The sequence below is a fragment of the Oncorhynchus kisutch genome, linkage group LG27 (genome assembly GCF_002021735.2).
Source record: "Oncorhynchus kisutch isolate 150728-3 linkage group LG27, Okis_V2, whole genome shotgun sequence".
Lineage (NCBI taxonomy): Eukaryota > Metazoa > Chordata > Actinopteri > Salmoniformes > Salmonidae > Oncorhynchus > Oncorhynchus kisutch.
The window spans coordinates 38,470,497-38,484,477 of NC_034200.2; the positions used below are offsets into that span (position 1 = coordinate 38,470,497).

Below are 13,981 nucleotides of genomic sequence, written 5' to 3' on the forward strand. Positions count from 1 at the left end.
AGTGACTTGAATGTTTTCAACAATATGATCTGTAGAGCAGCCAGGGGGAATAATAATAACTATATGATCTGTACAGCAGCCAGGGGGAATAATAATAACTATATGATCTGTAGATTAGCCAGGGGGAATAATAATAACTATATGATCTGTAGAGCAGCCGGGGGGAATAATAATAACCATGATCTGTAGAGCAGCCAGGGGGAATAATAATAACTATATGATCTGTAGAGCAGCCAAGGGGAATAATAATAACTATGATCTGTAGAGCAGCCAGGGGGAATAATAATAACTCTATGATCTGTAGAGCAGCCAGGGGGAATAATAATAACTATGATCTGTAGAGCAGCCAGGGGGAATAATAATAACTATATGATCTGTAGAGCAGCCAAGGGGAATAATAATAACTATATGATCTGTAGATTAGCCAGGGGGAATAATAATAACTATATGATCTGTAGATTAGCCAAGGGGAATAATAATAACTATATGATCTGTAGATTAGCCAGGGGGATTAATAATAACTATATGATCTGTACAGCAGCCAGGGGGAATAATAATAACTATATGATCTGTAGATTAGCCAGGGGGATTAATAATAACTATGATCTGTAGAGCAGCCAGGGGGAATAATAATAACTATATGATCTGTAGATTAGCCAAGGGGCATAAACACACCTATGAATGGAAGTCACCGTTCCAGACAGAGTTGCATGGCGAGCTCCTTAGTGTCTCATTAGTTTGTAATCACAAGCAATGTTTTGCATGGACCATTTCCTGAAATGTTTCAAGAAAAAAAAAAGATATGTTATTTGTGTAAAAACCCAATATGGATGTGATCAGCACAGACAAATCAGGAAATCAATTATTAGACACATAACAGTAATTCATTCTGCAATGAAAATACAAAATGAAACGGATTATGACAGATGACCAACCTTGACTGAGGTGCGGGTTTGACCCTTGTTTACATAGAAGAAATCTTACTCCTCAATGTCTGAGGAAAAAGCATTAATTCCTGATAATTGCACATATTCATTTTAACATTTGGTAGCATCTCTGTTTGATTGCATACTAGTTCTATAATAAGAATTTTGAGACATACATGACTCAGAGGCCATCCTCATTTAGGACATTATTTTATTCCACTATTATGGCAATAAAAAGTAGAGAAGTGAACACACTTGTTCTAGTGATTGTCTGAGCATAGTTAGTGTACACAATTCTTTAACAAAATGGAACTGGACATTGAATTCCCCAAAAAACAAAAAAAACACACTTCACTAAAACCACGGACATGATGGTATGATTGTCTAGCATTTAAAAACTGCAGAAGAATGACACGTAAACAATGAATAAGAGCAGATTTTAGGCTCTAGTTGAAAAGCCAACATAAAAATGAAAAAAACAATGTAAAGGTTTAAAAAGGAGATACAGAACGTTTGCCTCTGGGGGTTCCCTTAAATGTACAGAGATATTGCTCACCGATCACCTGATTGGACAGGAAAGGTGCACGCCTCTCCACGGCACGAGTAGAGGCATATTCTTAATTAAAACTAAGGGTTTTATGTGGTTTCATGAGTTAAGAAATGGACTAACATTCTATCGTATGAACTGTACAGCCTCTTTAAGCAATGTGGAATGACTGGGAGTTACTGGACTCAGCAATGCCAACTGAAAAGGGAGACGTCTTCAGTGGAATGTCACACGTGAACCTTTGACACAAATAAGATAATCATTACTCATAATTAAATTGCATTCCATTTCAAATTCTTGGCCTGACAAAGATACTGAGAAAGCACTAGGAGTTGAGTTTTTTCATGCTATTATAGTTGTTCCTTTCAAATGAATATACACTGTTTTATTACATACAGCAGTCATCTGCTTAAAAACGGATCCCTTTTAGAATTAAAATATGTTCTGAAAAACATTTAAAAAATTGAAAGTTGAGAAACAGCTTGTAGTGAGGGAATAGGGAGGGGGAAAAAAATAACTTAAAAACAGTCTTATGAGTGCTATAATAACAACTATGATAGATTGTCATGTGCACATTACATTACGTGTAGGTGTGGGATACAGGCTTCAGTTTGTAGCCCATTCTCCCCGTCCCCCCGTCCCCCTCAGAAAAAGGCTGGGTTTGTGTGCTCGATGACACAGCGCTTGCAGTGGCGCTTCACGAATCGCAGTGCGTCCAGTGGCGCGTCGCAGTCCTGCACGTTGAGCAGCTGCAGGTCGAAGCAGTTGGCCGCCACCACTTGCAGTCCGCGGCCCGTGATGCTCTCGCACGACTTGAGGCTCAGCCGCTTCAGATTGAAGCAGTTGAGCGCCAGCAGTTCCAGGCCTGCATCCGACACCAGCGGACACTTTCCGATGTCCAGCGACTTCAGCTTGGGGCAACTCTTGGCCAGGTACTCCAGGCCGTGGTCCGTGAGGCCCTCGCAGCCCCGCGCGTTCAGGTATCGCAGCCGTGAGCAATACTTAGCGACATACCGAACCCCGACGTCAGTGATCTTTCCACAATGCGCCACGCTCAAGTAGCGCAACCGGCCTTCGAGCTTGGCGATCTCGCGCAGGCCGAAGTCGCTGACGTATCGGCAGTCGCTGACGCTGAGCTCGCGCACGGCGGGGCAGTAGATGACCAGGTAGCGAAGGCCCTCGTCGGTGAGGCGCATGCAGCGCCGCAGGTATAGGTGGGTAAGCTGGGTGCAGTGGGCGGCGATGGTGTGCAGGCCTTCGTCCTCCAGGGCCAAGCAGTCAGTCATGTCCAGGTAGCGGATGGAGATCTGCTGGCCATGCATTGGCGATAGTTTAAGGGAGACCTCCCGCGTCAGACTGATGCAGGTCACCTTGCAGCAGCCTTGAGAGAGAAGAGAGAGAAAAGAGAGAGAGAGAGAGAGAATGTAGTATTTAGGTGTATTCAGGATTTAGAGAGCGTATCAAAACTACCAACAACAAACAAAACAAAAGTGAAATACAGTTGACCACAGAACCCTTTTTTTAAAACAGTCCCAACATTCAGAGCATAGCTACTTTCTTAAGGCCCACTAATTACATTTTATGGAATTCCATGTCCTGACAATTCTACTCCTGTTTGTTTTAATTCCCAGAGCAATATTAAAACCAGAAGTCATTGAGATCTGCTACTGATCTACAAATGGAAAGCAGCACGGCGCTCCATCTTAAGTGGGGGGGGGGGGGGGGGGTTAAATGTAAAAACACAATGGATAGTAGGGGACACGTCTGGGTTTTCTGGTTCCACACTTTTGCAAAATTTTTCCACGAAAACATGCAGGATGTTTTTAATTGTGACTGGCCACAGCCTTTCTTCTTTCACCAGGCCATCCCTTCCTGAAAAACATGATGTTGAGTTGAGCACCTTTTTATAAGGCTTCTCTTTCCTTCTCCTATAACCTCTCTCCTCTCTGGGGCGGCAGGGTAGCCTAGTGGTTAGAGCGTTGGACTAGTAACCGGAAGGTTGCATGTTCAAACCCCCAAGCTGACAATGTACTGACAATGACAATGTGAGCTGCCAGATAGGTTAGTTGATGGTCTTGCCTTTCGGGGACTGTATGAACGCTATGAAGTGGATGGAATGGTCTTACCTTTCGGGGAGTGTATGAACGCTATGAAGTGGATGGAATGGTCTTGCCTTTCGGGGAGTGTATGAAGTGGATGGAATGGTCTTGCATCTAGGGGAAACATCTGAGATGTGTTACTCCACTTTGTTTCTGAACATTTTTCTTCCATTTGAGGCCTAATGAACAGAACACAGATTCCTTCAACAGAGGGAACTCCAGCAGACCTATGACACGCACCGGGACGGTAACAATCTACCCCGGCAGGAAGAAGGGCACAGGAAGTGGGAAATAAAACACCAGGAAAGAGACTGAAGTCGCATTCCATTCAGTGTGCAGTGAGAGTGTAGAGAGAGAAATACTGTGGCAAACAACACTGGGCTCTGGACAGCTTGTACCACAGAGAACATAGGAAGTTTGTTGGGTTGTCTCAGCAGGTCAAATACATACTGGTATACATGTAACATTTGTGGTGCACTTATCTTGAGATTTTGCACTTTTAGGAGTATTCCATTGGTTCTTCCATTGTGCCAGGAAAAGTAGTGATTGAAAGTATTAAATAATGACATTCGACACACAGTATGTATTTCCCCTAGGTCTGCAAAGCTGGGTTGACTTGGACATGGTGTTAACTCAAAGAGGCCCCTTTTTTCACAGTGCTAGTCAAATTAGGGTTGTGTTATAAGCCTACATGCATTTGGACTAATCTTTCATAGATTAGTCATTTGACTCATGTCAGGTTTTCTGCATGGGAAATAACACTAACATCTGAACGCATTATTCAAAGAGTAGGTCTTTGAAGAGATGAGAGAAGAACATTCCAGAACATTGTGATCCTGTAAGTCCGACATGTTGTAATGTAAACAGAGATAACGCCGTGGGGGGGGGGGGGGGGGGGTTGTTCCTGGGAGTGGGAGGGACAGTCAGAAGTAGTATTCATTACTGCCGGCCCCTGGTTCCTGAAGAACAGGAGAGCTAGGTCATAGGTCATACTTTAGGAATGTACCACCTTACTTACACAAGGTTGCTCTGGTTTGTCTTCTTTAAAATAACAACTCAATGTATCCCTTCCGTACCCGAGAAATTAGTGCATTAAGGTGGCCTTGCTGCATGGGAGACTACCTCTCCAAGAGGAGCGTTGGCACCTTAGATACATTAGACACCATAATGATTTCTGTATGGGAGACTACCTCTCCAAGAGGAGGACTGGCACCTTAGATACATTAGACACCATAATGATTTCTGTATGGGAGACTACCTCTCCAAGAGGAGGACTGGCACCTTAGATACATTAGACACCATAATGATTTCTGTATGGGAGACTACCTCTCCAAGAGGAGGACTGGCACCTTAGATACATTAGACATCATAATGATTTCTGTATGGGAGACTACCTCTCCAAGAGGAGGACTGGCACCTTAGACACCGTAATGATTTCTGTATGGGAGACTACCTCTCCAAGAGGAGCGTTGGCACCTTAGACACCATAATGATTTCTGTATGGGAGACTACCTCTCCAAGAGAGTTGGCACCTTAGATACATTAGACACCATAATATCTCTGAGCAGCAGTTTTTTTTAAATGTTATTTAAGGCAGGAGGAGGCTAAGTGTACTTTTCTTTCTTACACACACAGTTTTTTCTTTGTGGCACTGATTCTGCTGACTGCGGGTATTGGTCTACTTGTGATAACTGTGATATGTGGTGAGGGTTTTTTCCCTACTGAACCTAGTGAATACACTTGACATTAAGTCTGCTAAATGATTCAAATGTTCAATGTAGATGTTTACCTGAAACGTCTAGATGCTCCAGGTTGGGGCAGCGCGACACCACCTCGAACACGGCGTCATTGGACACGTTATAGCAGCCCGCCACCTCCAGGCGGCGCAGCTCGGGGCAGCACTGGGCCACCGTGAGCAGACCGCGGTCCGTCAACCTCCGGCACCCGCTCGCCACAAGGGTCTCCAGCATCAGGCACACGTTGGGCGTGTCCTGGCAGAGGCGCCGCGTCAGTACCCGCAACGCCCGGTCGACGTGCAGCACGTCCCCCGTCAGCCGAATGCTCCGCCACAGCCGGGGATCCCACGCCAGGTTGTACCAGCGGCGGCAGACGCGGGCGCAACGGCACAGCTGGTTGGTGGGCAGGCGGGCAAAGACGTCCAGGAAGATCTGGTCCGGCAAGAGGTCGATGGGCACCGATGCCCCCTGGTGGTGGTCCCGGGTGGCGCGGCGGCGTGAGTGGGTGGCGGAGAAGAAAGGGGGAGTGGAGGTGGCGTGCACCATGGCAACCGTCTCAGAGGAGGAGGTGGAGGAGGAGCTGTTGAAGGGGGCCGACAGGGGGAGGAGAGGAGAGAGAGGGTGGAGGTGAGGAGGAAGGATGAGAGCAGGGCTGGGGGTGCTCAATGTCCGCATGCTCAGGTCCGAATCTGGGTGGGAGCGAAGGAGAGAAATAAAGAGAGAGAGAGCGAGAGAGTGGGTTAATTGTTGCCTCTGTGTGTGTGAAACAACATACTGTCAGATGACCAATAGGAATGACTCTCTTTGTTCTCTGTGGCATCAACAAACCATGAATCAAAATGAATTATTTCCTACGAACCATGAATCAAAATGAATTATTTCCTATGAACCATGAATCAAAATGAATTATTTCCAACAAACCATGAATCAAAATGAATTATTTCCTCAAACCATGAATCAAAATGAATTATATCCTACAAACCATGAATCAAAATGAATTATTTCCTACAAACCATGAATCAAAATGAATTATTTCCTCAAACCATGAATCAAAATGAATTTTATCCTACAAACCATGAATCAAAATGAATTATATCCTACAAACCATGAATCAAAATGAATTATATCCTACAAACCATGAATCAAAATTAATTATATCCTACAAACCATGAATCAAAATGAATTATTTCCTACGAACCATGAATCAAAATTAATTATATTCTACAAACCATGAATCAAAATGAATTATTTCCTACGAACCATGAATCAAAATGAATTATTTTCTAAATTTTTAAACCATGTTTGGGTAATTTGCACTACAGCAAATTAGGTATGAAAACAGACAGGTCCCGTCTATTATGGCCGTGGGCCTGAACTCTGCAGCGTTCCTTCAACAGTCATGTCTATCTCTGTTACGTCTAATTTGGTTAGGTATACATTGTTTAAATGGTCATGCCAAAGATGTCTATAAATCTTCTGTCTGTCTGTCTGATTGAGGTACTATAATTAGTCTATCTGAATATCTGTCTGTCAGATACTAAACTACAGGACTGCTTTGCTAGCACAGACTGGAATATGTTCTGTGATTCTTCCAAATGGCATTGAGGAATACACCACATCAGTCACTGGCTTTATCAATAAGTGCATCGAGGATGTCGTCCCCACAGTGACTGTACATACATACCCCAACCAGAAGCCATGGATTACAGGCAACATTCGCACAGAGCTAAAGGGTAGAGCTGCCGCTTTCGAGGAGTGGGACTTTAACCCGGAAGCTTATAAGAAATCCCGCTATGCCCTCCAACGAACCAACAAACAAGCAAAGCATCAATACAGGACTAAGATCAAATCGTAACACCCCAGCCATCCTACAATCTAAACTTGATGCCCTCAATCTCACACAAATAATCAATGAACCTACCAGGTACCTCCCCAAAACCTTAAACACGGGCACCCTCATAGATATCATCCTAACCAACTTCCCCTCTAAATACACCTCTGCTGTCTTCAACCAAGATCTCAGCGATCACTGCCTCATTGCCTGCATCCGTAATGGGTCAGCGGTCAAACGACCTCCACTCATCACTGTAAAACGCTCCCTGAAACACTTCTGCGAGCAGGCCTTTCTAATCGACCTGGCCGGGGTATCCTGGAAGGATATTGATCTCATCCCGTCAGTAGAGGATGCCTGGATATTTTTTTTAAATGCCTTCCTAACCATCTTAAATAAACATGCCCCATTTAAGAAATTTAGAACCAGGAACAGATATAGCCCTTGGTTCTCCCCAGACCTGACTGCCCTTAACCAACACAAAAACATCCTATGGCGTTCTGCATTAGCATCGAACAGCCCCCGTGATATGCAGCTGTTCAGGGAAGCTAGAAATCATTATACACAGGCAGTTAGAAAAGCCAAGGCTAGCTTTTTCAAGCAGAAATTTGCTTCCTGCAACGCTAACTCAAAAAAGTTCTGGGACACTGTAAAGTCCATGGAGAATAAGAACACCTCCTCCCAGCTGCCCACTGCACTGAAGATAGGAAACACTGTCACCACTGATAAATCCACCATAATTGAGAATTTCAATAAGCATTTTTCTACGGCTGGCCATGCTTTCCACCTGGCTACTCCTACCCCGGACAACAGCACTGCACCCCCAACAGCAACTCGCCCAAGCCTTCCCCATTTCTCCTTCTCCCAAATCCATTCAGCTGATGTTCTGAAAGAGCTGCAAAATCTGGACCCCTACAAATCAGCCGGGCTAGACAATCTGGACCCTTTCTTTCTAAAATTATCTGCCGAAATTGTTGCCACCCCTATTACTAGCCTGTTCAACCTCTCTTTCGTGTCGTCTGAGATTCCCAAAGATTGGAAAGCAGCTGCGGTCATCCCCCTCTTCAAAGGGGGGGACACTCTTGACCCAAACTGCTACAGACCTATATCTATCCTACCGTGCCTTTCTAAAGTCTTCGAAAGCCAAGTCAACAAACAGATTACCGACCATTTCGAATCTCACCATACCTTCTCTGCTATGCAATCCGGTTTCAGAGCTGGTCATGGGTGCACCTCAGCCACGCTCAAGGTCCTAAACGATATCTTAACCGCCATCGATAAGAAACATTACTGTGCAGCCGTATTCATTGATCTGGCCAAGGCTTTCGACTCTGTCAATCACCATATCCTCATCGGCAGACTCGACAGCCTTGGTTTCTCAAATTATTGCCTCGCCTGGTTCACCAACTACTTCTCTGATAGAGTTCAGTGTGTCAAATCGGAGGGTCTGCTGTCCGGACCTCTGGCAGTCTCTATGGGGGTGCCACAGGGTTCAATTCTTGGACCGACTCTCTTCTCTGTATACATCAATGAGGTCGCTCTTGCTGCTGGTGAGTCCCTGATCCACCTCTACGCAGACGACACCATTCTGTATACTTCCGGCCCTTCTTTGGACACTGTGTTAACAACCCTCCAGGCAAGCTTCAATGCCATACAACTCTCCTTCCGTGGCCTCCAATTGCTCTTAAATACAAGTAAAACTAAATGCATGCTCTTCAACCGATCGCTACCTGCACCTACCCGCCTGTCCAACATCACTACTCTGGACGGCTCTGACTTAGAATACGTGGACAACTACAAATACTTAGGTGTCTGGTTAGACTGTAAACTCTCCTTCCAGACCCATATCAAACATCTCCAATCCAAAGTTAAATCTAGAATTGGCTTCCTATTTCGCAACAAAGCATCCTTCACTCATGCTGCCAAACATACCCTTGTAAAACTGACCATCCTACCAATCCTCGACTTTGGCGATGTCATTTACAAAATAGCCTCCAATACCCTACTCAACAAATTGGATGCAGTCTATCACAGTGCAATCCGTTTTATTACCAAAGCCCCATATACTACCCACCATTGCGACCTGTACGCTCTCGTTGGCTGGCCCTCGCTTCATACTCGTCGCCAAACCCACTGGCTCCATGTCATCTACAAGACCCTGCTAGGTAAAGTCCCCCCTTATCTCAGCTCGCTGGTCACCATAGCATCTCCCACCTGTAGCACACGCTCCAGCAGGTATATCTCTCTAGTCACCCCCAAAACCAATTCTTTCTTTGGCCGCCTCTCCTTCCAGTTCTCTGCTGCCAATGACTGGAACGAACTACAAAAATCTCTGAAACTGGAAACACTTATCTCCCTCACTAGCTTTAAGCACCAACTGTCAGAGCAGCTCACAGATTACTGCACCTGTACATAGCCCACCTATAATTTAGCCCAAACAACTACCTCTTTCCCAACTGTATTTAATTTTAATTAATTTATTTATTTTGCTCCTTTGCACCCCATTATTTTTTATTTCTACTTTGCACATTCTTCCATTGCAAAACTACCATTCCAGTATTTTACTTGCTATATTGTATTTACTTTGCCATCATGGCCTTTTTTGCCTTTACCTCCCTTCTCACCTCATTTGCTCACATTGTATATAGACTTGTTTATACTGCATTATTGACTGTATGTTTGTTTTTACTCCATGTGTAACTCTGTGTCGTTTTATCTGTCGAACTGCTTTGCTTTATCTTGGCCAGGTCACAATTGTAAATGAGAACTTGTTCTCAACTTGCCTACCTGGTTAAATAAAGGTAAAATAAATAAATAAATAAATAAAATAAAAAGTACTACACCGGCTCCGACTCTCATTGGATGTGGCAGGGCTTGAAAACTATTACAGACTACAAAGGGAAGCACAGCTGCGAGCTGGCCAGTGACACGAGTCTACCAGATGAGCTAAATAACATTGATGCTCGCTTTGAGGCAAGTAACACTGAAACATGCATGAGAGCACCAGCTGTTCTGGAAGACTGTGATCATGGTCTCCGCAGCCGATGTGAGTAAGACTTTCAAACAGCTCAACATTCACAATGCTGCAGGGCCAGACGGATTACCAGGACGTGTATTCCGAGCATGCGCTGACCAACTGGCAAGTGTCTTCACTGACATTTTCAACCTCTCCCTGTCTGAGTCTGTAATACCAACATGTTTCAAGCAGACCACCATATTCCCTGTGCCCAAGAACACTAAGTTAACCTGCCTAAATGACTACTGACCCATAGCACTAACGTCTGTAGCCATGAACTGCTTTGTAAGGCTGGTCATGGCTCACATCAACACCATTATCCTAGAAACCCTAGACCCACTCCAATTTGCATACCATACCAACAGATCCACAGATGATGCAATCTCAATCGCACTCCACACTGCCCTTTCCCACCTGGACAAAAGGAACACCTATGTGAGAATGCTGTTCATTGACTACAGCTCAGCGTTGAACACCATAGTGCCCTCAAAGCTCATCCATAAGATAAGGACCCTGGGACTAAACACCTCCCTCTGCAACTGGATCCTGGACATCCTGACAGGCCGCCCCAGGTGGTAAGGGTAGGTAACACCACATCCGCCACGGTGATCCTCAACACTGGGGCCCCTCAGGGGTGCGTGCTCAGTCCCCTCCTGTACTCCCTGTTCACTCGTGACTACACGGCCAGGCACAACTCCAAGACCATCATTAAGTTTGCTGATGACACAACAGTGGTAGGTCTGATCACCAACAACGATGAGACAGGCTATTGGGAAGAGGTCAGAGACCTGACCGTGTGGTGCCAGGACAACAACCTCTCCCTCAACGTGATCAAGACAAAGGAGATGATTGTGGACTACAAGACAATTAGGACCAAGCACGCCCCCATTCTCATCAATGGGGCTGTAGTGGAGCAGGTTGAGAGCTTCAAGTTCCTTGTCGTCCACATCACCAACAAACTAACATGGTCCAAGCATACCAAGACAGTCGTGAAGAGGGCACGACAAAACATATTCCCCATCAGGAGACTTGGATTTGGAATGGGTCCTTAGATCCTCAAAAGGCTTTACAGCTGCACAGAGCATCCTGACGGGTTGCATTACTCCCTGGTATGGCAACTGCTCGGCCTCCGACCACAAGGCACTACAGAGGGTAGTGCGTACAGCCCAGTACATTACCGGGGCCAAGCTTCTTGCCATCCAGGACCTCTATACTAGGCGGTGTCAGAGGAATGCTTTAAGACTCCAGCTACCCCAGTCATAGACTGTTCACTCTGCTACCGCACGGCAAGCGGTACCGGAGCACCAAGTCTAGGTCCAAGAGGCTCCTAAATAGCTTCTACCCCCAAGCCATAAGACTCCTGAACAACTAATCAAATGGCTTCCCAGACTATTTGCATTGCCCCCCCCCCCCCCCCCCGAGGTGGGTGCTTGAGGTACTATAATTACAGTATGTCTGTCTGTCTCATTGAGGTACTATAATTACTGTCTGTCTGTCTGATTGAGGTACTATAATTACTGTCTGTCTGTCGGTCTGATTGAGGTACTATAATTACTGTCTGTCTGTCTGTCTGTCTGTCTGATTGAAGTACTATAATTACAGTCTGTCTGTGTCTGATTGAGGTACTATAATTACTGTCTGTCTGTCTGTCTGATTGAGGTACTATAATTACTGTCTGTTTGTCTGTCTGATTGAGGTACTATAATTACAGTCTGTCTGTCTGTCTCATTGAGGTACTATAATTACAGTCTGTCTGTGTCTGATTGAGGTACTATAATTACTGTCTGTTTGTCTGTCTGATTGAGGTACTATAATTACAGTCTGTCTGTCTGTATGTCTGATTGAGGTACTATAATTACAGCCTGTTTTTCTGCAGGTACATGAAATTTGACCACTTGCTATTTTTTGATATTGGGGTAGGCTATCCTCAAGCCATTCTCAACACACCATGGTGTTCACCAACCTCAAAACAAGTTCAAGGTCCATTTATGTGAATATACTATTATAGCCACAGCAATAAGAACCAAAATCTTCCCTCTTTTTCATTTTGTCTTGGAGATTAGAATTCCAGACCCTTCTGAGGTTTATCCCCACACTCTGATGAAGAACACAGGCACAACGTCTGACAAAATGGCCTCGAAATGTCAAGTTCCTCCAGACTGAAACTAACAAAATGGCCTCAGTAGCAACATGTTTTTTCTTTTCTCCAATTAGACCAACAACTATCTTTTTTGCAATCTTGAATAAAGATTCATTCCACCAAATCCAACACCAGAATCGTTTCATAGATAGAACAAGAATACTCCAATGAACGAACTGGTGTGACCTTCTCCTTGAACCAGGCCAAGCATTCCACGCTGAACAAGAAGTGCCGTGTAGCGCTGCGATACAGTCTTTTGTGTTAGTTCAGTAAATGACCCGAAACAACAACAATGTAACCAACAATTGCATTGTTTCAGTCCTTTCATTTTGATCATGAATAGAGGACGTAGTAGAGGGTGGACCTGGACAGGTCATTTAGGTGCAACAGACCAGGAGGAAAAAAAACAAGGCTCGATCAAACACATAAGCTACTGTACATGTTCTACTTTGACAGAAGAAATATTGTGGCGCATGTCTATTGTTTTTGGTCCTATTAAGTATTAGTGAGTTTTTATTTGGTCTCATTTGACGGAAGCACAGCTTATAGGGGCAGCTAAAGACAAGAACGGGACTGGACCTTCTCAAACCCAATTGGTTTGAATAATCCAAAGGTGATTTTGAGATATAACCCTATTTAAAAAACAAAAAACAATAACCAGTTTTATTGATCTCATTACTCTTATTGATTCTCAACCAGCACGGAAGGTGTGGGAGTCCTGCAAACACTCAACTTAATCTAAGGCTAGTCGACCATGTCCCCGTTATAGATAGTTTGTAGCTACACTGTGTGATCACTGTGGCCCGTTCACTGTGTGATGACTGTGGCCCTTTAGCTACACTGTAGCCCTTTCACCATTCATCATTATATAATAGTCAAGTTCAGGATCTGGTTAGAGGGTAAGGTAGCATAGCCTAGATCTGTGCTTGTGAAAAGCCTTCAACGAGCGTCAGACAAGTTGCTTACAGAGCAAAACATATGAAAGGTACTTCTGAGCTCATTAAAAAGTAAGACCGATACATCTGTTGACCAACCGTCTCTTGAAGATTGAGAAATAAAGGACAATATCATGCCTGTCATGTGATATATCTACAATATGGCAATTAAGAGCACTCAATTTAAAATGGAGCAAAGAAATATGGACTCTTTCATCTCACGAGAGCATTAACAGTAATTACTCCAAAATACGAGAAGCAACTGAGATTGCAAGTTTATCTCACATACTGAACCCATTGTTGAAGTCTGGAAAGAATCTTTCCTCCCTCTTTGAAAGTCGAAAATGAGATGTCTTGAGCGTGGGGCCAAAGCTACACAATTATTCGGTGGGCTCCTCGAGTCCTGTCGTGTAGGTGAGTTAAGAAGAGGTCAAGCCTGTTGTTGACTTTCAACAAGTTTCCATGGAGGTGTGCGGTCAGCATTGGATGGGTGTATACTCAAAGCATATTGGATGGGTGTATACTCAAAGCATATTGGATGGGTGTATACTCAAAGCATTGGATGGGTGTATACTCAAAGCATATTGGATGGGTGTATACTCAAAGCATATTGGATGGGTGTATACTCAAAGCATTGGATGGGTGTATACTCAAAGCATTGGATGGGTGTATACTCAAAGCATATTGGATGGGTGTACACTCAAAGCATTGGATGGGTGTATACTCAAAGCATATTGGATGGGTGTATACT

At 44.4% G+C, this 13,981-nt stretch overlaps 1 protein-coding gene across 1 annotated transcript in view; it reads right to left on the minus strand.

Annotated features, from left to right (window-relative positions):
• Window positions 1-1,119: 1,119 nt before the first annotated feature.
• The window catches only part of fbxl7 (F-box and leucine-rich repeat protein 7), an 85,742-nt gene continuing 72,880 nt past the window's right edge, over window positions 1,120-13,981 (minus strand). Inside the window, exons 3-4 of the mRNA XM_020463347.2 lie at window positions 5,362-5,997; window positions 1,120-2,854 (exon numbers count right to left, since the gene is read on the minus strand). Coding sequence (XP_020318936.1) covers window positions 2,118-2,854; window positions 5,362-5,997 — 1,373 coding nt within the window. The 3' untranslated portion in view covers window positions 1,120-2,117. The remainder of the gene's footprint in view (window positions 2,855-5,361; window positions 5,998-13,981) is intronic.